This window comes from Scyliorhinus canicula, chromosome 13 (assembly GCF_902713615.1).
Source record: "Scyliorhinus canicula chromosome 13, sScyCan1.1, whole genome shotgun sequence".
Lineage (NCBI taxonomy): Eukaryota > Metazoa > Chordata > Chondrichthyes > Carcharhiniformes > Scyliorhinidae > Scyliorhinus > Scyliorhinus canicula.
In genome coordinates this window covers 31,269,358-31,296,051 of record NC_052158.1, presented here as the reverse complement: position 1 = coordinate 31,296,051, position 26,694 = coordinate 31,269,358, and the positions used below count along the sequence as shown (strand labels likewise).

General features: G+C 50.7%; 2 protein-coding genes across 5 annotated transcripts in view; one reads left to right on the top strand and one right to left on the bottom strand.

The window, feature by feature from the left end:
- The first annotated feature begins 2,889 nt into the window (after positions 1–2,889).
- On the top strand, positions 2,890–9,031 carry LOC119975911 (protein FAM216B-like). Of its 3 annotated transcripts, none has more exons than XM_038815850.1 (5): positions 2,890–2,922; positions 4,983–5,115; positions 6,234–6,354; positions 7,412–7,580; positions 8,895–9,031. In XM_038815850.1, the coding sequence occupies exons 2-5, from the start codon at positions 5,062–5,064 to the stop codon at positions 8,896–8,898; spliced, it is 348 nt and encodes a 115-aa protein (XP_038671778.1). In that variant the 5' UTR covers positions 2,890–2,922; positions 4,983–5,061; the 3' UTR covers positions 8,899–9,031. The 3 variants fall into 3 exon arrangements, with proteins under 3 accessions (XP_038671778.1, XP_038671776.1, XP_038671777.1); XM_038815848.1 differs by having other exon boundaries at positions 8,892–9,031; XM_038815849.1 differs by having other exon boundaries at positions 2,900–2,994; positions 8,892–9,031.
- Positions 9,032–10,951: 1,920 nt separating this feature from the next.
- The window catches only part of rnf20 (ring finger protein 20, E3 ubiquitin protein ligase), a 38,966-nt gene continuing 23,223 nt past the window's right edge, over positions 10,952–26,694 (bottom strand). For both annotated transcript variants that reach the window (XM_038815846.1, XM_038815845.1), the window contains exons 12-20: positions 26,291–26,454; positions 25,174–25,523; positions 24,002–24,119; positions 20,054–20,203; positions 15,829–16,041; positions 14,134–14,259; positions 12,795–12,935; positions 12,147–12,248; positions 10,952–11,303 (exon numbers count right to left, since the gene is read on the bottom strand). In XM_038815846.1, coding sequence (XP_038671774.1) covers positions 11,127–11,303; positions 12,147–12,248; positions 12,795–12,935; positions 14,134–14,259; positions 15,829–16,041; positions 20,054–20,203; positions 24,002–24,119; positions 25,174–25,523; positions 26,291–26,454 — 1,541 coding nt within the window. In that variant the 3' untranslated portion in view covers positions 10,952–11,126. The remainder of the gene's footprint in view (positions 11,304–12,146; positions 12,249–12,794; positions 12,936–14,133; positions 14,260–15,828; positions 16,042–20,053; positions 20,204–24,001; positions 24,120–25,173; positions 25,524–26,290; positions 26,455–26,694) is intronic.

Below are 26,694 nucleotides of genomic sequence, written 5' to 3'. Positions count from 1 at the left end.
CGAATACCCTGACGGCCGTTAGGACACTGTTTCCCTCCGGGACCTGGCGCCTGCAGGATCCAACTCCACCACCACGGCCACCGAGGTGCTCCTCACGCTACACCGCACACAACCCTCTGCGCCCTGCGCCCCCGCACCTACAGGTTCATGGCCCGTGCTCCATGCCCCCGTGCCTATAGGTTTCCTGCGCTCCCCGTCGCCCGTCGAACCAGTCGGGTACGAAGCTCGGACCGAATCACCCCCGGAGTCCACTATTGTACCCTCACCGACCGTCACCACCCAGCCACCCGAAGAGGCTGCAACCCCAGTGCTTCGGAGATCCCAAACGACGACTCGGCCGCCGGACCGGCTCAATTTGTAGACCCATCACCCCCGCCGGACTTGATTTTTTTTACAAGGGGTGAATGTGGTGAATTATAAACCTAGTAATTCACACTGTATTCTATGATATGTATTGTGCCCTTGTGGGCTCTGTATACGAGCCGTTGTGCGGCTCTGCCCATAGGGGGAGATGAGGAGTTTGTACTGGGCTCCACCCTTGGCTCCGCCCATGGCTCCTCCCACTAACCGGAAGTATAAACTCTGCAGTCGTGAGCCTGCTGCCAGTTCATCTCGTCGCAGGCAGGCTCTGTTGTAAGATCATTAAAACCACGGTTCACTTCCAATCACGTGTCTTGTGAATTGATGGTCACATCACAACCGCAACACGTATTTCCTCAACGTCATTGATGAGTTCTCCCGCTTCCCCTTTGCCATCCCCAGCCCCGACATGACCACGGCCACCGTCATTAAGGCCCTACATAGTATCTATACGTTGTTTGGTTTCCCCACTTACATCCACAGTGACTGGAGCTCCTCGTTTATGAGCGACGTCCTACGTCAGTACCTGCTCGGTAAGGGCATCGCCTCGAGCAGGACTACCAGCTACAACCCCCAGGGAAACGGACAGGTGGGGAGGGAGAATGAGACGGTATGGAAGGCCGTCCTCCTGGCCCTACGGTCTAGGAATCTCCCAGTTTCCCACTGACCGGAGGTCCTCCCCGACGTGCTCCACTCCATTAGGTCCCTCCTTTGCACAGCCACGAATGAGACCCCACATGACCGCCTGTTTGTTTTCCCTAGGAAATCCACCTCAGGGGTCTCGCTTCCGTCCTGGCTGAAGACACCAGGGCCCGTCCTACTCCGCAAACACGTCAGGAGCCATAGGCCCGACCCCCTTGTCGAGAGGGTCCAGCTCCTTCACACCAACCCCCAATACGCATACGTAGAACACACCGACGGCCAACAGGATGCAGTTTTCCTTCAGGACCTGGCACCCACAAGCTCCTCTACCACCACCCCAAACTACCCCCCCCCCAAACCTACACTGACCTGCACCCCCACCCCTACATGGCCTCCACACCCCCTCCTATACTCTCTCCCCCCTTCGCCGACACACAGGAATGAAGCTCCTGAAGACACGTTCCCGGAGTCCACGCATATGCCCGCACTTAAGGGTTCACCAGCCATGCCTGCACCGACGAGTTCGATACCCGGGCTCGCTGCGATACCAGAGCTCCGGCGATCGCAGCGCACGATCAGGGCAATGGACAGACTGAATCTGTGAGCACTTCACCCCCACCGGACTTCAATTTTTTAACAGGGGGTGAATATGGTGAATGTATTGTACTAACCATTCACCACTATATTACATTGTATCACGCTGTTGCCCATGTGGGCTCCACCTATGGACCATTGTACTGTATTGCATGGAATGTATCATGTTGGCGACCTCCCCATCGAGGGGAGGTATAAAGAGCAGCTGCCCTCTAGGCTGCTCTCAGTAGCAGAGCAGTCACAGGCAGGCCCTGTTCTAGTCGATTTAAGCCACTGTTCACTTCAACTCTGCCTCGCATGAATTGATGGTCGCATCACTGTTTCTGTCTATCTCGCTGCCTGTTTGTCTCCCTCACTGCTGGTTACTGTCTCTCTCACTGCCTGTTTCTGTCTATCTCACTGCTGGTTACTGTCTCTCTCACTGCCTGTTTCTGCCTATCTCATTGCCTGTTTCTGTCTCTCTCACAGCCTGTTACTGTCTCTCTCACTGCCTGTCTGTCTCTCTCACTGCCTGTTTCTGTCCCTCCCACTGCCTGTTTCATTCCCTCTCGCTGCCTGTTTCTGTCACTCACTGCCTGTCTGTCTCTCTCACTGCCTGTCTGTCTCTCTCACTGCCTGTTTCTATCTCTCTCACTGCCTGTCTGTCTCTCTCACTGCCTGTCTCTCTCTCACACTGCCTGTCTGTCTCTCTCACTGCCTGTTTCTGTCTCTCTCACTGCCTGTCTCTCTCACTGCTGGTTTCTGTCTCTCTCACTGCCTGTCTGTTTCTCTCTTCTCTCACTGCCTGTCTATCACTCTCACTGCCTGTCTGTCTCTCTCACTGCCTGTTACTGTCTCTCTCACTGCCTGTCTGTCTCTTTCACTGCCTATTTCTGTCTCTCACTGCCTGTTTCTATCTTTCTCACTGCCTGTTTCTCACTCTCTCACTGCCTGTTTCTATCTTTCTCACTGCTTGTTTCTCTCTCTCTCACTGCCTGTTTCTGTCCCTCTCAGTCCCTTTCCCTCTCTCTTCAGCTGTTTGCTCTGTCTCTCCCAATTTCTCACACTATCACTTTCTATCTCTCTACATCATGCTCTCTTTCTGTCACTCGCTTTCTGACTCTCTCTAGCTGTCACACAGCAGCGACTGAAATGTGAAGGATTCTGATTAGCTCTCTTTCTGTTCTAACCCTGCCTGCATTGAAGAGATTTAGAAACTTCCTGCAGCTCTTGTCCAATGCGTTCACAGTGACTCCTCCCTCTCAGGTTTCCTGTTGCCCAGCATCCGATTTGTTTATAATCCTTATTCAGTGACCGGAACTGATGAGGCTATGATCGGAGCTAACTGTGAGTGACAATACCGAGGGCAGGCTACACAAACCGAGTGTCAGTACTGAGGGAGTGCTGCATTGTCAGAGGGTCAGTACTGAGGGAATTCTGCACTGTCAGAGGATCAGTACTGAGGGGTGCTGAACTGTCAGAGGGTCAGTACTGAGGGAGTACGGCACTGTCAGAGGGCCAGTACTGAGGGAGCGCTGCATTGTCAGAGGGTCAGTACTGAGGGAGTGCTGCACTGTCAGAGGATCAGTACTGAGGAGTGCTGCACTGCCAGAGGGTCAGTACTGAGGGAGTGCTGCATTGTCAGAGGGTCAGTACTGAGGGAATTCTGCACTGTCAGAGGGCCAGTACTGAGGGAGTGCTGCACTGTCAGAGGATCAGTACTGAGGAGTGCTGCACTGCCAGAGTGTCAGTACTGAGGGAGTGCTGCATTGTCAGAGGGACAGTACTGAGGGAGCGTTGCACACACCGAGGGTCAGTTCTGAGTGAGGGTTGCATTGTCAGAGGTTCAGTACTGAGGGACTGCTGCTCTGTCATAGGATCAGTACAGGAGTGCTGCACTGTCAGAGGATCAGTACTGAGGGAGTGCTGCACTGTCAGAGTCAGTGCTGAGGGAGTGCTGCATTGTCAGAGGGTCAGTACTGAGGGAGCGCTGCATTGTCAGAGGGTCAGGACTGAGGGAGCGCTGCACTGTCAGAGGGACAGTACTGACGGAGTGCTGCACTATCAGAGGGACAGTACTGAGGAAGTGTTGCAATGTCAGAGGGTCAGTACTGAGGGAGTGCTGCACTGTCAGAGGGACAGTACTGAGGGAGTGCTGCACTGTCAGAGGGACAGTACTGAGGCAGTGCTGCATTGTCAGATGGTTGGTACTGAGGGATTGCTGCATTATCAGATGGTCAGTACTGAGGGCGTGTTGCATTGTTGGAGGGTCAGTACTGAGGGAGTGCTGCATTGTTGGCTTGTCAGTACTGAGGGAGTGCTGCACTGTCACACATCACAGAGATGAGAAGGGCTGTAGGAACTGGAGGAGGTTACAGAAATAAATAGGGGTGTAGGATCTGGAGGGATTTACAGAGATAGGAAAGGGTGCAGAGTCTGAAAGAGGTTATGAAACACAGGAAAGACTTTAGGGTCTGGAAAAATTCGTGGAGTTAGGGAAGATTGGTGACGCCTACAGGGATTTGAAGAAGTGGATGTGAATTGTAAAAGTGAGCCTTTACTAACTTGACTGAGAGCCAATTTAAAACAGGGAGCGAGATATGGAAACATCCAAAGAAAATAGAAGCAGGAGGAAGCCATTCAGGCTGCGCTACCAATCATGATGATCATTGCTGACCATCGAGCTAAATACATTGATCCCACCTTCCCCCAAAAACTGTTGGATAATGACTGTAGAATTCATAGAATCCCTACAGTACGGAAGGCCATTCGGCACATCAGGTCTGCACTGAACCTCCTAAAGAGCACCCTACCTAGGCCCACCCCTCCCCACCCTATCCCAATATTGCCACACTAAGGGGCAATTTAGCATGGCCAATTCACTTATTCTGCACATCTTTGGAGTTTGGGAAGTTGGAGCACCCAGTGAAACCTTGGAGAGACCGTACAAACTCCAAGGCTGGAACCAAACCTGGGCTTCTGGCGCCGTGATAGAGAATCGCATTGTATTGAATTGCGAAGTAAGTTCAAGGGGCCGAATGGCCTCCTCCAGCTCATTGTGTCTAGATTTCTACCATCTCCCTATGCAACTGCAGCAGAGCTTCAATAAAAGAAGAATACTGCAGATGCTGGAAATTTGAAATAAAAACAGGACGTGTTGGAGAAACCTAACAGTTGTGCAGAGAAATTCCGAGTTCACGTTTTTAGTCCATATTACTTCTTCAGAGCTGAACAGGTGCAGAAATGTATTGTATTGTTAAAGAGAGGGGATGGGGGAAGATGTAAGGTTTCTACCTCTCCAGCTCTGAAGAGTTGTGCGAATTTGAAATGATAACTGCTTCTCTCTCCACGGCTGCTGCCATGCCTGCTGAAATTTTCCAGTATTTTCATTGTTATTATCACTGCAGAGAATCATTCGCCATCGCCTGGTGGGAGAAGCCATCAAAGAGGCACCATTGGCTGCCTAATCATCACAAGCCTCTAAAGATGATGAGAAGAGTTAAGATTTCTCAGTCAATGCTGGAAGGTTCACTCCTAAAGGTGAGTCATCGTGCTGCTACAGTACATAAAGAGGCCACTCAGTCTATCGGGTTTTGTTTACTAGCTTTGTAAAAGTGGAACAGTCGGGAACAGGAGGAGATCACCCGGCCCTTTGAGCCTGCTCTTCCATTCAATAACATCGTGGCTGATCTTCTTCTTCAATTCCAATTTCCCACCCCGAACCCAAAAGTGTCCCAAAGAAATCAATTGATCTCTCTTTCTTTAATTCATTTCTGAGATGTGGGAGTTGCTGGCGAGGTCAGCATATATTACCCAACCCTAATTGCCCTTGAGAAGGTCGTGGTAAGTCGCCTTTTTCAACCACTGCAATCCCTGAGGTATAGGGTATGGAGGGAGTTGCAGTATTTTGACCCAGCGAGTCAAAGAATGCCAATATATTTCCATGCCAAGATGGAGAGTGGATTGGAGGGAAACCTCCAGGTGGTGTTCCCATGTATTTGTAGGCTTGTCCTTCCAGGTGGTCGTGGGTTTGAGAGGAGTTAAATAAGGAGCCTTAGTGTGGTACTGCAGCGCAGCTTTCTGCACTGTAAGGATTCTATGATCTTGTATATGGTACACGCAGCTGTCACTGTACATCAGCAGGAGAGGGAGTAAATGTTCCAGTATTGAATATTCCCAATGCCTGGCATGCAGAGCTGCCTGGAATAGGGAATTCCAACAATTCACAATCTTCGAGTGAGGAAAATATCTCCTCTCAGTCCAAAATGGTCGAGCCTTTGCTTGGCAACAGTGATCATTTGTTCCCGTAGAATCTGCAGCTGTTGATGGCTGGGCGGATCTCAGCAGCCAGCCAACTGGGGCAAAGGTGGAAATGGACAATGTTGTGGAGATCAAAGGAAGAGCTATCTTGATGGGAGAGAGAGATGATGGGTCCTGAACTAGAAACAGAGGTTTAGTCCTCAAGTTAATGCTCAGCGAGTCATAAATGACTCTGGCAAACAGTCTCTGTGGCTCAAAAATCTTATTTATTCATCTTTCATGCAATGTGGGCCTCGCTGGCAAGGCCTGCATTTGTGCTCACCTCCAAATTCCATTGAGTAGGTAAGCGCCAACCACATTGATTCATCGCTCACATTAAGTTGGTGTGTCTCCTCCAGGACCTCACTGTTGGACAACAGAGATACCTATACAGCATCATCACAATCTACAATGCAGTTCCCCTCCGCAGGAGCCTCTACCAGCAGCATGTCAACAGCCTCACTCGACAAAGAATGATGGGTGGGTAATTCTTTGATACAGAAATATAACAAATCAGTCCCTGAAGGGGTGTTGCACTGTCAGAGTGTCAGTGTGGAGCGAGTGCTGCACTGTCAGAAGGTCAGTAGTGAGAGAGTGCTGTGTTATCAGAGGGTCAGTACTGAAGGAGTGCTGCACTGTCAGGATGTCAGTGCAAAGGGAGTGCTGCACTGTGAGAGTCAGTACTGAGGGAGTGTTGCACTGTCAGAGGGTCAGTACTGAGGGAGTGCTGCACTGTCAGAGGGTCAGTACTGAGGGAGTGCTGTACTGTCAGAGGTTCACAACTGATGGGAGTGCTTCACTGTCCAAGGGTCAGTACTAATGGTTTGTTACTGTCCCACAATCAGTACTAAGCGAGTGCTGTACTGTCAGAGGATCAGTACTGAGGGAGCACTGAACTGTCAGAGGGTCAGTGTTGAGGGAGTGTTGCACTGTGAGATGGGCAGTACTGAGAGAGTGCTGCACTGTCAGAAGGTCAGTACAGAGGAAATGCTGCAATGTCAGAACATCTGTACGGAGGTAGTGCTGCACTGTCAAAGGTTTACTGCTGAGGGAATGCTGCCCTGGCCAAGGGTCAGTACTGAGAGTGTGCTACACAGTCCCAGGATCAGTACAGAGGGAGTACTGTACTGTCAGGGGGCAGTACTGAAGAAATACTGTACTGTCAGAGGGCAGTACTGAGGAAGTGTCGCACTGTCCGAGGGTCAATATTGAGGGAGTGCTGCACTGTTGGAAGAACAGTACTCAGCAGTAATTCACTCTGTCAGGGAAACAGTACTGAGGAAGCACTGAACGTTTTGAATTGATAAATTTCTGAAATGACATCCTGGCTACATTCTCAGTTAACTAAAAAATATGATCTGTCATTTATCAAAATGTTGTTTGTTTGATATGAAGTGTAAATTCCTTTCTTCATTTGCTAAATGACAACAGTGGGCAGCCCTAAAATAAAACTCTGGTCATCAACTATGAAACATTTCGGAAAGTCCAGAGGTAGTGAAAGGTTCTGTAGAAATGGGAATACTTTATGATTTTAAAGGTTACATCACTGATGAGGAAATGGAAAAGTTTCTGGCTTATCTGAGGCACCCCAGGCAGCAGCTGTATCCAAAACGGCCCCTGTTTATGGTTAAAACTGCAACGAGGGGACGCAGAGAGCAAGATCACCGTTTGCAACCGAAATCTGAGAACCGTGTGACAGGAAAAAGGTTCGAAATCTGCAATATTTTAAATTTTTCCTCTTTGGGCCTGTCCCACCACCCACCTGCTTCCAGTTACCCCAGGCTCCAGTTATGTCCAGGTCCCTGACTCCAGTTAATTCCATACTTCTCACCCTCAGGCTCCAGTTAATTCCAAATTTATCTCCCCTGGCTCCAATTAATTCCACGCCTGTCTCCCCAAGCTCCAGTAAATTCCAGACTTGTCTCCTCAGGCTCCAGGTAATTCCAGACCCATCTCCCCAAGCTTCAGTTAATTCCAGGCCCCTGTCCCCCTGGTTCTACTTAATTCCAGGCCCCTGTCCCCCTGGTTCTACTTAATTCCAGGCTTGTGTCTGCCTGGCTATTGTTAATGCCAGGCCCCTGTCCCCCTGGGTCTGGTTCATTTAATATCCATGGTAGCACAGTAGTTAGCACTGTTGCTTCATAGCAGCAGGGACCTGGGATCGATTCCCGACTTGATTCACTGTCAGTGTGGAGTCTGCACGTTCTTCCCTGTCTGCGTGGGTTCAGTCCCACAAGACATGCTTGTTAGGTGAATTGAACATTCTGAATTCTCCCTCTGTGTACCCGAACAGTGTGGCGACGAGGGGACTTTCACAGTAACTTCATTGCAGTGTAATGTAAGCCTACTCGTGACACTAATAAAGAGCATTATTACGTCCTCCACACTTGTTAATTCTAGACCAGTCCCCCCAGACTCCAGTTAAGTCCAGGGCCGTCTCTCCCCAGACTCCAGTAAATTTCAGGCTCCAGTCCCACATGATCCAGTTAATTCCAGGGCCCTGACCCTGGTTCCATGTTAATTACAGGCCCTTGTCCAACAGACCACATATAATTCCAAGTCCCTGTCCATCAGAGTTCATTCCAACCCCCCCCCCCCCCCCCCCCCCCCCCCCCCCCAATTCAAGTTAATTCCTGACCCTGTCTCCAGTTAATTACAGACCCCAGTCCTGAGGTTAATTCTAGGTCCCTCTTCCCCAGGCTCCAGTTAACTCCAGACCTCAAGTAGTTCCAGACTCGATCCCCAGGTTCCAGTTGTTAATGCCAGATCTGCCTCTCCAGGCTACAGTTAAGTCCAGGCCACTGTCTCCCAGGCTCATTGATTCCAGATCTTCACCCTCCCCAGGTTCCTGTTAATTCCAGATCAATCTCCTCAGCTCCAATGAATTCCTGTCTCGTGGCCAGTCTCCAGATAATTCCAGATCCCATCCCAGTATCCCTGGCTCCAGTTAATTCCAAGTCCCTGTCTGAGCTGTAATTAAAACTGAGAGTTAATTAACTTTATGGTTTTGTTTTAAGCAGATAAATGATTTGTTTGGACCCAGACAGGAAATCTAACACGCTCAAGACTGGTGGCACTTGGTGACAGAATTATATTCTTCACATTGGATAAATAATTCCCAATCAGCTTGATGAATAAAAAAATATCTGTTTCTCAATAGAGGTTTGTGAGCAGTTATTGACTATTTGTGTCTGTATGTATGGAAGTGTTCACCAGCGTATCTCACCACTTCATGATGTCCAGAAGTATTAAATGATCAATGAAGAATTTTCTTTGAATGAGTCACTGTTGGAATGTAGGAAACATAGCAACTATATCAAGCACAGCAAGATCCCACAAAGCACTGTGATATTGAGCAGGGCTCCTGTTTTCATGTTGGTGGAAGGAACAATATCAGGCGCAAGCCTCACCTACCGCCTCCACCCTCACACCACGCACCCATGACCCTTCCCCCACCCCGCTCTTCTTGAGGGGACCAGCGAGGACCTGGCTCAATGTCCAGGTTTGCTGACGATGCAAATTTGTGCAGAGTTGTGAGGTGGATGCAAGGAGATTTAGACAAGTTGAGTGATTGGACAAACCGACGGCAGATACAATACAATGTGGCTAAATGTGAAGTTATCCACTTTGGTGTGAAAAGCAGAAAGTACTACTTAAATGGTGATATATTAGAACATACAACAGTACAGGCCCTTCAGCCCACGATGTTGTGTCGACCATTTATCCTAATCTAAGATCAACCTAACCTATACCCCTTCAATTTACTCCTGTCCATGTGCCTGCCTAAGAGTCACATTGGGAAGCGAGTATGTATAAAGGGATCTGAGTGACCCTGTACACCAGTCAATGAAAGTGGAGAGGCAGGTGCAGAGGAAGGAAAATGGTATGCTGTCCTTCATTGCCAAGGGGATTGAAGTTTAGAAGTTGGGATGCACTATTGAGGTTATACAAGACCTTGGTGAGACCACACCTGGAGTATTGAGTGCAGTTTTGGTCTCCCTACCCAAGAAAGGATGTACTTGCCACACAGGGACTGCAGAGGAGGTCACTTGGCTGATAACGGGCCTGGAGGGACTGTCCTATGAGGAGGGATCGGTTCAACTGAGCCAGTATTCACTCGAGGTGACCAGATTGAAACGTATAATATTCTAGCAGGGCTGGACAGAGATAGAGGGAGGATTTTTTCCCCTGGTTGGGGAATTTAGAACCAGGGGCCATAGACCATTTAGAACTGAGATGAGGAAAAATGTCTTCACTCAAGAGGGTGGTGAACCGTTGGGAGTTTTCTACCACAGAAGGTTGTGGAGCCCGTCACTGAATGTATTCAAGAATAAGATAGGTAATTTTTAGAATTTAATGGCATCAAGGTGTCTGGGGGAAGAGCGGTAATATGGCATTGAGATCAGGGATCTGTGACTGTGCAGCACTCCCTCAGCACTGACACTCTGACAGTGCAGAGTTCCCTCATATCCGGGTCATAGGAGCCTGTGGCACTCGTCAGAACTGAAGAAACAGGTGCCAGAGGAGCCCATCTAGTTTCTCGAACCAGCCCCACCTTTCGACAAGAGCATGGCAGATCTTCCATCTCAACTCTGCACGAGTCCCATATTCCTTGCTTTCCTCAATGTTCACAAACCTGTCTGTCAGTCTTGAATCTATCCCACAATAGAGCTTCCATCGCTCTCTGGGGTAGAGAATTACACAGATTCACAATCTACTGAGTGACGAGTTGTCTGCTCACCTTGGTCTAAAATGGCCGACCCTTTATTCTTAGACTTTCTTACGTGTTCTCCTGACCAGGAGAAACCTGTCAGCACCAACCCTGTCAAGTCCTCCAAGACTTTACCAGGTTCACCGAGATCACCTCTCAATCCCCGAAACTCCAGTAATTATGGACCCAATCCGCTCCATCTCTCCTTTCATTCGGGAATCGATCCAGTGAACCTCCAGCTCTGCACTCTGGCTGAGAAAACCACTTCAGTCCTCAGGGCTGGGGGGGGGGATGAACGTGTTTGCAGTCAGCTCACGAACCCCTCGGTGGACTGAGTGTTGAGACTGACAGAAACAGGCCCCAGGCCTCCCTCCTCAATACACGCGTTTATTCTGAATGTCAACATTTACAACACAAAAACTACAAACTGTGACGGAGGTCGTCATAGAAGCGGGCCTTGACATCGAGGACCCTTGGTAATGGCTTCCCCACTCCTGATCCGCTCGGCTGCGGGGAGGGGGAAGGGAGAGGAGAGGTTTTCTCAGCCGATGTAGATCCGGTGGAAGTCATTGGCCCCGAAGGCAGCATTGCACTTGGGGCATTTGCGCTGCCGCGTGTCATAGCGGGTCTTGACGCACTCGAAGCAGAAGACGTGGAAACACTTGGTCAGGATGGCGTCCTTCTTCCTCATGTTACAGCAGGGACAGGTCAGCTTGGCCTATCCTCGGGCGTGTCGGGTCGGAGAAGAGAACGAGAGAAGCACAGGGTGAGATTTCTGAAGCAGCTTTCGACTCCTTCGAAACAACATTCCCCTCCCCAGTCCCTGGATAGTATCCGAGAAAAGCCAGACCCTCGGAAAATGGCAATCTACTTGTCCCCACAAGTTAAGAAAATGGGTCTGTTACCTTCCCCTAAAAATGGCCTCCCAATTGCTCGATTACCCTCCCTCAAATCTTTCCGCAGCATCCCCCTCACCCAAAACATGAGCACCAAGAAAATGGACAGATCCTCTCCAAGTGCACACCTACTTCCCCTGTCCCTCACAACCTCACAGAAAATTGACCCATTCAAGTCACCTACCCTCCGTGAAAAGAAAGTGTAGTGGTCCTGTCCAAGCACTAACCCCATGCCAAAAGAAAGAACAAGCTGCTCCCCACCAACCTCACACCCATCCATAAAAATGGATGCCCTTGCCAACCTGACAAATTCAATTAACGCGATCCCAGCTCTCCCCCCCCCCACAACAACCGCCTAGACCCCCTCAGAATTACTGACTGATCACATAACATTCCTTCCCAGAATAGGGGTAGCTCTGGCTCTCCCTCTGCCACTGGAATATGATTTAATCTGCCTTCACGTTCCATCCCGAAGTTGGGCAGAGCAAACCTTCCCCTTTTATATGGATGTGGATTTGACATGCCACTCCTCCTGGAAGGTGGACAGATCCGTGCACCCTTCACCCGCCCACCGTACTCTTCCCGCACCCATCGCATGCCCACACCACCCTTCACACGTGCCCCGCATCTGCCTCTATTTACTACACCAATGCCCAATCCCAAACCTTGTAATCTTTGATCTCCTCCATCAGGATCTCGTCACAGTTGGTGAACATTTCCGGTTTCTTCTGCCGCTCCAACTTGCGACGCAGCTTCGAGATGTCTTCCTAAAACCAGGGAGAGAAGGCGGCATCAACAAAGACATCTCAATATTCCACTCTTTCTGGGACTCATCAGACCCAGACCAACCGCACTCATCAATCAGTCTAGAGGGAGGTTTACTCTGTGTCTAACCCTGTGCTGTACCTGCCCTGGGAGTGTTTGATGAGGGCAGTGTAGCGGGAGCTTTACTCTCTTGTCTAACACTGTGCTGTACCTGTCCTGGGAGTGTTCAATGGGGACAGTGTAGAGGGAGATTTACTCTGTATCTAACCCTGTGCTGTACCTGCCCTGGGAGTGTTTGATGAGGGCAGTGTAGCGGGAGCTTTACCCTGTACCTAACACCGTGCTGTATCTGTCCTGGAAGTTTGATGGGGGCAGTGTAGAGGTAGCTTTACTCTGAATCTAACCTCATGCTGTACCTGTCCTGGGAGTGTTTGATGGGGACAGTGTAGAGGGAACTTTACTTTGTATCTAACCCCGTGCTGTACCTGTTCTGGGTGCGCGCAACACTGAAAGTGGGTTTATAAACTGCTCTAGCACTCGTCGCATACCTGTGCTCGTTTGTAGTTGAAGGTTTCTTTCTCCCGGGAAACACTGCTCTCGATGATATTGTTTTGAACCTCCGACAGTTTCTTCTGATCAGCCTCCAGCTGCACCTTCAGATCTTCACCCAGCTGGGCAGCTTCCACTGCCTGAGAGGGAGAACAGGGACACATTTGGTTGGAATGGAGTAATACTGGTGAAAAGGGGAAAATGGAGGAGGACGGGCAGAGAGAGAGAGGAGGAAGGGCAGAGAGAGAGAGGAGGAAGGGCAGAGAGAGAGAGGAGGAAGGGCAGAGAGAGAGAGGAGGAAGGGCAGAGAGAGAGAGGAGGAAGGGCAGAGAGAGGGAGGAGGAAGGGCAGAGAGAGAGAGGAGGAAGGGCAGAGAGAGAGAGGAGGAAGGGCAGAGAGAGAGAGGAGGAAGGGCAGAGAGAGAGAGGAGGGGCAGAGAGAGAGAGGAGGAAGGGCAGAGAGAGAGAGAGGAGGAAGGGCAGAGAGAGAGAGGAGGAAGGGCAGAGAGAGAGAGGAGGAAGGGCAGAGAGAGAGGAGGAAGGGCAGAGAGAGAAGGAAGGGCAGAGAGAGAAGGAAGCAAGGGCAGAGAGAAAAGGAAGGGCAGAAAGAGAAGTCGGGGCAGAGAGAGAAGGAGGCAAGGGCAGAGAGAAAAGGAAGGGCAGAAAGAGAAGTCGGGGCAGAGAGAGAAGGCGAGGGAGAGAGAGAGACAGAAGGCAGGAGAGAGAGAGAGAAAGCAGGAGGGAGAGAAAGCAGGAGAGAGAGAGAAAGCAGGAGAGAGAGAGAAAGTGGGAGAGAGAGAAAAAAAGTGGAAGAGAGAGAGAAGGTGGGGCAGAGGGGGAAGGCAGGAGGCTAAAGAGAATTCAAGTTAGAGATTGGGGGGAAGGAGCGCCGGAGAGTGGGAAAGAAACAAGGATAGAGGCATGAAGAGCGGGAGGGAGATAGTGTGTGTGGGAGCAATGTGAAGGGAAAAGGACAAGGAGGCGTGAATGAGGGAGGATCGTAGAAATGGGTTGGCAGAAAGAGAGGAGCAAAAAATGTGAAAGGGAGATAGTGAACGAGGGACAGATGAAGGAGAGGAGGGAAATGAGGGAGGAAATAAGGGAGAGACAGGGAGGAAATTATGAAGAGCGATGGGGGAGGGGGAGAAAGGACACAGAGGATGCAGAGACACACCTAGGTGTAACTATGAAGACAATGTAACTGCACCAAAAGCTTTTGTTTAAAGATTGATTTCCATTAGGAACTTTGATTGCCAGAACCTCGACTTCAGTCTCTTCAGCTTTTGAATGACGCAGCCCTGGACGAGAGCCCCGGCACACAAACACCCTCCCCTCTCACCTTGCGTTTATGCATGTCCAGAGTCTGAGTGCGAAGGGACAGCTCCTTCTCCATGGCCGTTAGGTTGGTCTGCAGTAATTGTTCCTTTTCCTCTAACTTCTTCACAACCTGGAGCTGGGCATCGACCTAGAGAGGGAGAGAAAGTGGGAAAGGAGAGTGAGATCGAGAGAGAGAGAAAATACAGGAATCAGTGAGGAAGAGAGAGCGACAGAGAGGATCCAGAGGAGAGAGGAATAACGGGGGGGACACAGGAGGGAGGAACGGGCATGGGGGGGACGAACGGGGGGAGGGGGCACGGGAGGGACATACGGGGGCAAGTGGGGAGGGCCAGAGGGCGAGTGGGGAGGGCCAGGGGGCGACCGGGGAGGGCCAGGTGGCGATAGGGGAGGGCCAGGGGGCGACCGGGGAGGGCCAGGGGGCGACCGGGGCGGGAGAAAGTGTGGGAAGAGAGAAATGGCAGCACGATGGCACAGTGGTCAGCCCTGCTATCTTACAGAGCCAGGAACCTGGGTTCAATTCAGGCCTTGGGTGACTGTGCGGAGTTTGTATGTTCTCCCCGTGTCAGCATGGGTTCCTCGGAGTGTTCCGGTTCCCTCCAAAAGTCCAAAGGTGTGCAGGTTCAGTGGAATGTCCCTGATCAATGAGCAGAGTTACAGGAATAGGGTGAGGGAGTGAACCTAGATAGGTTCCTCTTTTGGAGGATCGGTTCAGACATGATGGGCCAAATGGCCTCCTTCTGCACTGTATGGATTCTATTCTACGGCTAGAGGAGAGAGAGTGGTGCAGGGTAACAGAGGGACAGGGGGGAACCAAGTGAGGGAAGAAAGAGAGAGAGGGCCGGGACGAGAGAAAGAGAGCCGGAGGCTGGGGGCTGGAAGGGGGAATATAGCAAAGTGTGGAAAAGTGAGAGAACAGTGTGTCAGGGAAAGCCTTGAGAACTGAAGTGAGAAAGAAATCATGGAGAACAGAGAGAAGCAGGAAAAAAGGGAAATGGAATAATCGACCAGGGGCACGATCTTCCTAAAAGGGAACAAAGTCTCCTTGCGAGTACGTTTAACAGGCTTTGCTCCAATAAGCAGATTTGTCAAATAGTGATCCTGCCCATTGTGGGCAGGATTCTCCTTGCAACGTCTCTGGAGATTGCTTTGAATCTCGCGGAGCGTGGCGAGTCAGGTGGATCCCAGGAGTGGGGTCTCCCGGTTTTCACCGGCCACGCCGCGCCGCAGCGAGAAGATCACGCCCCAAGCCTGAGAGAAAGCAAAATGAGGCAGATGGAATGAAAGAAGAGAGAGGGAGACAAAACAGGGAGAACGAGAACTGAGCAAGTAAGGGAAAACAGCAAGAGTGAAAACATGGAGACAAGAGAAAGAGATGAAAATACAGAACGAGAACAGAGGTGTGGAAAACAAGAGAGAGAGGGAATGAAAGAGCAAAGAGGGAGAATAGAGAAAGTGAGAGAATAGAGGGGGCAGAGAGAGGGAAACAGAGAAAGCGGAGTGAGGGAAAACAGCAGAGAAACCAAGAGACAAAGAAAGGAAGGTGGTTAATGGAAGGGCTGAAGAAGAGGTGTAAACAGGAGGAGAGTAAACCCAATGATAGAGAGAGAGAGCTGTTAACAGGGGAACAGATGGAGAGTTGTTAACGGGGATAGAGAGAGTGATGTTTAAGGGGGTTGAGTGCCCTCCCCTCACTGACCTGGGTTTTTAAGGTCAGCACTTGGTCCCCCAGCTCCTCCTTCTCCTCCTTCAGCAGTTTGTGGATCTGGTTGGATTTGATTCGCTCGGACATCAGTTTGAAGTTGGCATCATCCTTCTCTCGGAGCTGCTGCATTAGACGTATATTCTGTTCCTGCATGTCCTCAAACGCCTGGCCGGTCACATCCATCTCCGAGAGGAGAGCTTCCTCCTCCTGCGAGAGAGGAAGACAAAGTGAGATTGTCAGCTCCTACACGTCCGTGTGTGTCAAAGTATCAGCTGTTCCTCTACAGTCCATGCGTGTGTTAGCGTCACCTTCTGCACTGTCCATGTGTGTCTTATGTCAGCTCCTGTATAGGCGTGTGTGTCTCAGTGTCAGCCCATGTGCAGGGATCTCAATTTCAAACTAATGTCATTTTCACAATTCAGATTAATCTGTGTTCTGAATTTAGAATTTTCTTCAAGGCGTCAGGAGCTAAATTCAGTATGAGAAACATGTTCAATACCCCGAATGTGAACCTTCACACATCTGCAGTTGAAACACTCATCCAGGTGTTTGTTACCATCAAACTTGGCCATTGCTATACTCCCCGAGACCAGCATTCCATCTTCAACCGTCTGCAAACTTCAGCACACCCTACATTTGCCTGTCCCATAATTTAGCCCAGTTCAGCCATCACTCTGGTGCTCGCTGGCTTGCTCCCAAAAATAGCTCCACTTTAATATTTGTAGCCTTATCCTTAAATCCAGACAGGGCCTCATGCCTTCCTTATCTCTGTAAACTACTGCACCCCCACACCCCTCCCTATCTCTGTAAACTACTGCACCCCCACACCCCTCCCTATCTCTGTAAACACCTCCAACCACATACCCCTCCCTATCTGTAAACTACTGCACCCCCACACCCCTCCCTATCTCTGTAAACACCTCCAACCACACACCCCTCCCTATCTGTAAACTACTGCACCCCCACACCCCTCCCTATCTCTGTAAACACCTCCAACCACACACCCCTCCTATCTGTAAACTACTGCACCCCCACTCCCCTCCCTATCTCTGTAAACACCTCCAACCACACACCCCTCCCCCCTCCCTATCTGTAAACTACTGCACCCCCACACCCCTCCCTATCTCTGTAAACACCTCCAACCACACACCCCTCCCTATCTGTAAACTACTGCACCCCCACTCCCCTCCCTATCTCTGTAAACACCTCCAACCACACACCCCTCCCTATCTGTAAACTACTGCACCCCCACACCCCTCCCTATCTCTGTAAACACCTCCAACCACCCTCCCCTCCCAATCTCTGTAAACTACTGCACCTCCACACCCCTCCCTATCTCTGTAAACACCTCCAACCACACACCCCTCCCTATCTGTAAACTACTGCACCCCCACACCCCCTCCCTATCTCTGTAAACACCTCCAACCACACCCCTCCCTATCTCTGTAAACACCTACAACCCCACACCCCCTCCCAATCTCTGTAAACACCTCCAACCCCACACCCCCTCCCTATCTCTGTAAACCACTGCACCCTCACACACCCTCCATATCTCTGTAAACACCTCCAACCCCACACCCCCTCCCTATCTCTGTAAACTACTGCACCCTCACACCCCCTCCATATCTCTGTAAACACCTCCAACCCCACACCCCCTCCCTATCTCTGTAAACTACTGCACCCTCACACCCCTCCATATCTCTGTAGACACCTCCAACCACACACCGCTATCTCTGTAAACACCTCCAACCACCCTCCCCTCCCTATCTGTCAACTCCTCCAACCACCCTCCCCTCCCTATCTCTGTAAACTACTGCACCCCCACACCCCTCCCTATCTCTGTAAACACCTCCAACCACACACCCCTGCCTATCTATGTAAACTACTCCACTCCCACACCCCTCCCTATTTCTGTAAACACCTCCAACCACACACCCCTCCCTATCTCTGTAAACTACTGCACCCCCACACCCCTCCCTATTTCTGTAAACACCTCCAACCCCACACCCCTCCTTATCTCTGTAAACACCTACAACCCCACACCCCTCCCCATCTCTGTAAACACCTACAACCCCACACCCACCCTCCCTATCTATGTAAACACCTCCAACGACACCCCCTCCCTATCTCTGTAAACACCTCCAACCACACACCCCTCCGTATCTCTGTAAACACCTCCAACCACACACCCCTCCCTATCTATGTAAACACCTCCAACGACACCCCCCTCCCTATCTCTGTAAACACCTCCAACCACACACCCCTCCGTATCTCTGTAAACGCCTCCAACCACACCCCCCCCTCCCTACCTCTGTAAACGCCTCCAACCACATCCCCCTCCCTATCTCTGTAAACACCAACCACCCTCCCCTCCCTATCTCTGTAAACACCTCCAACCACACATCCCTCCCTATCTCTGGAAACTTCTCCAGCCTCACAACCCTCCCTATCTCTGGAAACTTCTCCAGCCTCACACCCCCTATCTCTGTAAACACCTCCAACCAAACACCTCCCTATCTGTGTAAACACCTCCAACCACACCCCCCTCCCTATGTAAACTACTGCACCCCACACCCCTCCCTATCTGTGTAAACACCTCCAACCACACATCCCTCCCTATCTCTGTAAGCACCTCCAACCACACACCCCTCCCTATCTCTGTAAACACTTCCAACCACACACCCCTCCCTGTCTCTGGAAACCTCTCCAGCCTCACACCCCCATCTCTGTAAACACCTCCAACCACACACCTCCCTATCTCTGTAAACACCTCCAACCACACACCCCTCCCTATCTCTGGAAACTTCTCCAGCCTCACACCCCTCCCTATCTCTGTAAACACCTCCATCCACACCCCCTCCCTATCTCTGTAAACACCTCCAACCACACCCCCCTCCCTATTTCTGTAAACACCTCCAACCTCCCTCCCCTCCCTATCTCTGGAAACCTCTCCAGCCTCACACCCCCATCTCGGTAAACACCTCCAACCACACACCTCCCTATCTCTGTAAACACCTCCAACCACACATCCCTCCCTATCTCTGTAAACACCTCCAACCACACACCCCTCCCTATCACTGGAAACTTCTCCAGCCTCACACCCCTCCCTATCTCTGTAAACACCTCCAACCACACCCCCCTCCCTATCTCTGTAAACACCTCCAACCACACCCCCCTCCCTATCTCTGTAAACACCTCCAACCACATCCCCCTCCCTATCCACCTCCAACCACCCCCGTTCCCTATCTCTGTAAACACCAACCACATCTCCCTCCCTCTCTCTGTAAACACCTCCAACCACACATCCCTCCCTATCTCTGTAAACACCAACCACACCCCCCTCCCTATCTCTGGCAACTTCTCTAGCCTCACACCCTTCCCTATCTCTGTAAACTCCACCAGCCCCACACTCCTCCCTATCTCGGTAACCTTATCCAGACCGTACAAACGTCGCAACTCCATACCCTCCTCCCTCCCTTCACCATTCCCTATCTCTCTACCATCCTCCAGCTGCTGCTTGCCTCCGTATCTCTATTACATCCTCCAGCTCCCATACCCCTTTGTACCTCCTCCAGCCCCTACGCCACCCTATCTCTGCAATCTCCCATTCCATCTCTCCCTCAAGTTACTGCTTCGTGCCTAAAGCCAAGAGTTCAGTCACCTGTCCACATATAGTTTGCTTGTAAATTATGTTTAATATCTGTTCCAGTGAAACAACGGGATTTTACGAAGAAACCAGCATCATCCAAAGCTGTTTGTCATCGGTCTTGTTGATGTCGCTGGTTCCAATGTAGTCTTTGTCCCAGTGGATAGATGTAACTGCTTCAGCCTCTCTTCCCGACTCCCTCTTTCCATCCCTCTCCTTTCGTCTCCCCCTTTCTCTCCCCGTCTCTCCCTCTCTTGCCGTCTCTCTTTCACTCCCTCTCCTCCAGTCTCTCTCTCTCTTTCTCGTCCTCTCCTCTCACCTCTTTCTCTCCCTCTCCTGCCATCTCTCTCTTTCTCGACCTCTTCTCCCATCTCTTTCTCTCTCAACCTCTCCTCCCATCTCTCTTTCTCTCGACCTCTCCTCCCATCTCTCTTTTTCTCGACCTCGCCTCCCATCTTTCTTTCTCTCGACCTCTCCTCCCATCTCTTTCTCTCTCTCTTGCTCTCTCTCCTTCACCACTTTCTCTCTCTCTCCTCCTATCCCGTATTTGACCCTTCACCCGGTTTGTCTCACCTGTTTCGCCATGGCGACCTTTTTGAGCATGTGCTCCATCTGCTCGTCCACCAACTTCATCCGGCGCAGAGCCTCCACATCTGCCATCTTCTTCCCCTCATGTCTCTCCTTCTCCTCCAATTCCTTGACACGCTGCCTCAGGTTATCCAACTGCAATAGGATTGTTGGCAGTGAGAAGATGGAGCTTGAGGGGTTGGGGAGCCATCTCATCCCCACGGTAACCACTCAGCATCCCCATGGTAACCTATCTCATCACCATGATAACCACCAGGCTTCCTATCCCAACTCCCCGGTAACTCTTAGCTCCCTGTGCCATCCCCATGGTAACTACCCGGCTCCCTGTTGCAATCCGATTCCTGCTCCCGTCTCACTCCCGCTTCCTCATGTTATCCAACTGATTAATTTAAACCAGGCCTCAGGAGGCTGGAAAGTGAGCTATTTAGCTGCAGATATTTTTATCTATCCTGCGAAGACGAGTTCAATGAAACTGGGGAGTGGCGTGAGAGGAACCAGCATCAAATTAACAGCTTTAAACAGGGTCCCAGGCAGAGTGAATTGCTCCTTACAAAGGATCCCCCATAGAGAGAGACTACCTCTTTACACAGGGTGCTCGACAGAGAGACACTCTATCTCTACATAAAGTACCCCAGAGTAGCAGAGAGGGTCATAGATTGAGCCAGGCTCCCTCTATAAACAGGGTCCTTGATGGAGAGCATTCCCGACCTAAACAGAGTCCCTAACACAAAGAGAGAGAGAGAGAGTGCTCCTCTTCACACAGAGCCCCCAAAAGAAATGGACTCCCACTTCTATTAGGGTCCCTGACAGAGAGAGACTCCCTTTACACAGGGTCCCAGATGGAAATTGACTCCTTCTACAAATAGGATCCCAGATGAGAGAGAGCGAGAGACTCCCTCTATTAACAGGGTCCCAGATGGAGAGACACCGTCTATGAACAGAATCCTATGCCAAGAGGAACACCCTCTATAAACAGGGCCCCATTTGGAGAGTGACTCGCTCTATAAACAGATTCCTAGACGGAGAATGACTCCCTCTATAAAGACGGATGGAGAGAGACTCCCTTTATAAACAGGGCCCTGGACCGAGAAAGACTCCCTCTATAAACAGGATCCCAGATGGAGAGAGACTCCCTCAATAAACAGGCTCCTGGACGGAGGGACTCCATCTTTAAACCGGGTCCCAGATGGAGGGACACTCCCTGTCTAAAAAGAGTCTTAGACAGAGACAGATTCCCTCTATAAACACGGTCCTGGACAGAGTCAGACTCCCTCTGTGAACAGGGTCCCGGACGGAGAGAAACCCCTTCTGTAAACAGGGTCGTGGACAGAGAGAAACTCCCTTTGTAAACAAGGTCCCGAACGGGGAGAGACTCCCTTTGAAAACAGGGTCTCAGACGGAGAGAGACTCCTTCTATAAACAGAGTCCTGGACGGAGAAACTCCCTCTTTATGCAGTGTCTTGGATGGAGAGAGACTCCCTTTATAGAGAGGGTCCTGGATGGAGACAGACTCCCTCTATAAACAGGGTCCTGGATGGAGAGAGACTCTCTCTTTAAACAGGATCCTGGATGTAGAGAAACCCTCTATAAACAGGGTCCTGGATGGAGAGAGACGCCAGCTTTAAACAAGGTCCTGGACAGTGAGATTCCCCCTTTAAACAGGGTCCTGGATGGAGACAGTCTCCCTCTGTAAACAGGGTCCTGGACGGAGAGAGACTCCCTCTGTCAACAGGGTCGGATGGAGAGAGACTCCCTTTATAAGGAGGTCCTGAATGGAGACTCTCTCGAAAAACAGTGTACTGGACGGAGCGAGACTCCCTCCAAAAGCAGGTTCCTGGGAGGAGAAACAGGGACCCGGACGTAGAGAGAGACTCTATTTACAGGGTCCCAGATGAAGAGAGTGACTCCCCCTACAAACAGACTCCTAAACGGAGAGAGATTCCCTCTATAAATAGAGTCCTACGGAGAGAGACACCCGCTTTAAACAGGATCCTGGATGGAGAGAGACTCTCTACAAATGATCCCAGACAGAGAAAGACCCTCGATTAACAGGGTCCCAGATGAAGCGAGAATCCCTCTGTTAACAGGGCCCTGGGTGGAGAAACTCTCTCTATAAACAGGGCCCTAGACAGAGAGAGAGAGAGAGTCCCTCTATAAACAGGGTCCCAGATGGAGAGAGTCCCTCAATTAACAGGGTCCCAGATGAAGAGAGAGACTCCCTCTATAAACAGGGTCCTAGACAGAGAAAGACTCCCTCTATCAACTGAGACCTGGACGGAGAGGGACTCCCTCTATTAACAGGGACCCGGACGTAGAGAGACTCCATTTATGAACATGGCCCTGGACAGAGAGACTCCCACGTTAAGCAGTGTCTTGGATGGAGACAGACTCCATCTATAAAGAGGGTCCTAGATGGAGGAGACTCCCTTTTTAAAGAGGGTCCTAGATGGAGAGAGACTCCCTTTTTAAAGAGGGTCCTGAATGGAGAGAGACTCCCTCTATAAACAGGTCCCAGACGGAGAGTGAGACTCCCTCTATAAACAGGATCCTAGACAGAAGAGACTCCCTCTGTAAACAGGGTCCTGAATGGAGAGAGACTCCCTCTGTAAACAGGGTTCCAGACGGAGTGAGACTCCCTTTTTAAACAGGGTGCCAAACGGAGTGAGATTCCCTCTATTAACAGGGTGCCTGCCGGTGAATCCTAAAATGCAGAGTAGTTCTGTTCAACCTGTTCAGGATCATGCAGGTCCAGACTGCTCTTTGAATGCTGTGTACAGTTCTGGTCTTCATATCATAAAAACAATCTCGCTATCTCTATCCTGAACATACATGACTGAACAGGGGCAGCACGGTAGCATTGTGGATAGCATAATCGCTTCAGAGCTCCAGGGTCCCAGGTTCGATTCTGGCTTGGGTCACTGTCTGTGCGGAGTCTGCACATCCTCCCCGTGTGTGGGTGGGTTTCCTCCGGGTGCTCCGGTTTCCTCCCACAGTCCAAAGATGTGCAGGTTAGGTGGATTGGCCATGCTAAATTGCACTCAGTGTCCAAAATTGCCCTTAGTGTTGGGTGGGGCTACTGGGTTATGGGGATAGGGTGGAGGTGTTGACCTTGGGTAGGGTGCTCGTTCCAAGAGCCGGTGCAGACTCGATGGGCCAAATGGCCTCCTTCTGCACAGTAAATTCTATGAACATCACGTAAGCCCTCTGCTCTCGAGAGTTCCAAAGATTCGCGCTCTAAGCGAAGTGGTTTCTCTTCAGCTCACTCCAAACTGTCACCTTATCCTGAGCATGTGATGCTTAGTTCTAGAACGTCCAGCCAGGAGGGAAACAAAGGGAGGAATTTACCGACCCTTATCCTGCTCCTGCCGCAAGCTGCCTGGACGCGAGATAGGTGAGCCATGCAAATTGCCACCAACTGCAGTAGGACCAGAAGATCCCACCAGCGGCCGATAGCAGGCCAACTGGCCCGTGGGGTAACCTGCCGCAGGGTGGGGCCTGGAAATTTTTGGCCAATCTCTCAGCGTCTACCCAGCCAAGTTCTCGGAAGGTTTTATACAGTTCAACAAGATCACCTCTCATTCTTCTAAACTCCCTGGAACATCGGCATAATCTGCACCGTCTCTCAGCTTCCTCACATTGGGAAGCGCTGAGGGATTCCTTGTCACAGCCTCCCAGAAGGGATGTCGACCCTTCCTTGGGTTAGGAGACCAAAACTGTACAGTCCTCCAGAGTGTGGCCTCACCAAAACCCACCTACAGCGAGACTTCCTCACTCCTGAATCCAGCTTACTTCCAATGAAGACGGACAAACCACTGACGTCCAATTCCCTTGGGCCACTGGCACTGGAGAGCGGTTGCCATAGCTTTGCTTTTTAACCCCACCCCCTGTCCACTCCTCAATTGCAACAACCTAGCCCCCCCCCCTCACACTCACCTCCGCCTTCGCCCTCTTCTCGGATGCCATCAGCTGAACCTTGTCGCGCTGCTCCTTCGGTGATGAGCGGTACATGTCCAACAAGAGTTTCATCTCCTTCTGGCTCTCCTGAGCTCTCCTGCAGGCAAAGAACAGCAGTTAAATTACTGGATTAGCAATCCCGAGGCCCCTGAACTAATCCTACAGACACAAATTCAAATCTCACTAAGGTAGCTGTGAGGGGGAATCTGCCGTCTGTACCGGCCTAGTGTCACCCCGGAACCTCTGCAACATGGCTGATGCTTTACAGCCCTCAAAATGGGCCCAGCCACTTAGTTGTATTCAAGAGGTTCTCAACAACAACAAATGCTGGTGTTGCCAGGAATATCCAGGTGCCATGCGTGAATAAAATAAGCTGGAGGAATAAAGAGGGGGTGAAAATCCACAGTGTACAAAAACAGGCATGTCGAGAGATGACACTGGAGGGAGTGCCGAGGAGATTCACAACCTTGATTCCAGGGATAGAGAACTGTAATTACAAGGAATAATTGGAGAGGTTGCGACTGTTTTCCTGGAGAAAAGAAGACTGAGAGGAGACTTAATGCAGGATGTTCAAGGTCCTGAGGGCTGTGGACAGGGACAGGATAATTGGTGAGAAACTCTTTCCCTCTCAAGAGAGCAACAAGAACGAGAGGGCACAGATTCAAAATAATGGACAAAAGGAGTTAGGTAAGGTTTTACCCAGAGGGTGGATGGAGACTGGAACTTCCTGAGAGGGTGGTGGAAGCAGGTTCGAACAAGGTTTTCGAAAGGGAATTGAATTGCTATCCTAAAAGAAGGAATGTCCTGGGTTACAGGGACAAGGCAGGCATATATGCTTGCATCAGACTTCAGATATTGCAGACTTGGAGCACTGTTCATAGATCCAGTCTCTATATACTTGGTTAAATCAAATTTGGAGCACTGTGTAGGTCCAGTCTCTATACACCTTGGTGCGATAACATTTGGAGCACTGCGTAGGTCCAGTCTCTATATATCTTGGTGCGATAACATTTGGAGCACTGTGTAGGTCCAGTCTCTATATATCTTGGTGCGATAACATTTGAGCACTGTGGACCATTTCAGTCTCCACAGAATCCCATACTTGGAGCAGCCTACACGGATTTTATACAGAAGTTACAGCCTTAACTTACTTCAGTTCCACTCTGAGCTGCTTGACCATCTCTGCCTCTTTCTTCTTGGCATCTTCTGGCTTGCTCCGCTCTCTATCCTTCTCTGCCTTGTCCTTTTCACGCTCTTTCTCTGCCTCTTTCTCTCTCCCCTTCTCCCTGGCCCTCTCCCTCTCCTTCTCCCGCCTCTCTCGCTCCCTCTCTTTCTCCTTCTCTTCCTCCTGCTGCTGTTTTCTGGCCTTGGCAGCCTCAGCTTCTTCTTTCTCCCTCTTGATGCCGGCTTCCTCGGGCTCCTGTTTGACCTCTGGAGGTTCTTCTTTGACCGTCTCGGCTCCGGCCTGAAGCTGGGATCCGCTGGCTCCCCGTGACCGGACCTGGAAGAGCAACAAGAGAAGAGGTTGGGTGTCCATGTTTTTAGCAGGGACGTGGGTAGTCAATGTAAACAGAGCTCGCACCAATCTCACTACAGCACTTCTCATCCACTCCCAGTGCGGAATCAGGAAAGGCCCAGGCTCCGGCTTGTGCTGGCTTTACTGATCACATCTGGCTCCGGGAAGGAGATGTATCCCAGAGTGGGGCCAGTGATGAGGGATCTCAGTTAATGTGGAGAGACTGGTGAAGCTGGGATTGTTCTCCTTAGTGCAGACAAGGTGAAGAAGAGATTCAATGGCAGTGTTCAAAACAAGGATGGGTTTTCGTAGAGTAAATAAGGATTTACTTTTTCCACTGGCAGGAGGGTTGGCAGGATCACACTGAAATAATCGGAGCAAGGAGAGGAGGAAAATGAGGAGATTACTTATTTTTTCGACACCCAGTTGCAAATGATCTAGTTTGTGTTGCTTTTAAGAGTGGTGGAAGCAAATTCAATACTGACTTTGCAAAGGGGATTGGACATGTATTTGAACAGGGTGAATTTACAGGGATACAGCGAGAGAAAGCTGCATGTGGAAGACGAAACTGGACAGTTCCTTCTCAGACCTGCCACAGGCTTAATAGGCCAAATGGCCTTACCTTGCACTGGAAAACTCTGCGACTGAATTTTACTTACTCCCCTTGTCTCACCGCCTACTCCCCTGACCGTCTCTCCAACCACCCCCTTCTCCCCCACCCCACAATCCCGCCAACTATTCCCCTCACTCACCGTTCCCAAGTCACTGTGCGTCTCCCAGACTTTCCTGCGCACTTTGGCCAGCTCCGTGTGGCTGTCCCGGAGTCTCCGCTTGTAACGCTGTACATCCCCCTTCAGCTGGTGGTTGTGGTTCTGGAGGCTGCTGATCAGGTGACGCATTTCCCGGTTGATGGGCCCTGAGGAGGGAGAGAAATTAGAGCGAGGGAGGGTAACCAACAAAAGGTGCTTGCAATGAGAGTGGGATGGGCTTGCAGGAGGTGGAGGGGTGCAGGGCCTTATCTAGTGTGATCCTATGGCCAACTCCCAGCATCTCCTCCACCTCACACTTTCTTCACTCCCTCCCTCCGCAAATCCCTTCAGTCCCTCCGTATCTTCTTCCATTTTTTTCCCCTCCCACTGCTGTTCACCTCCATTCC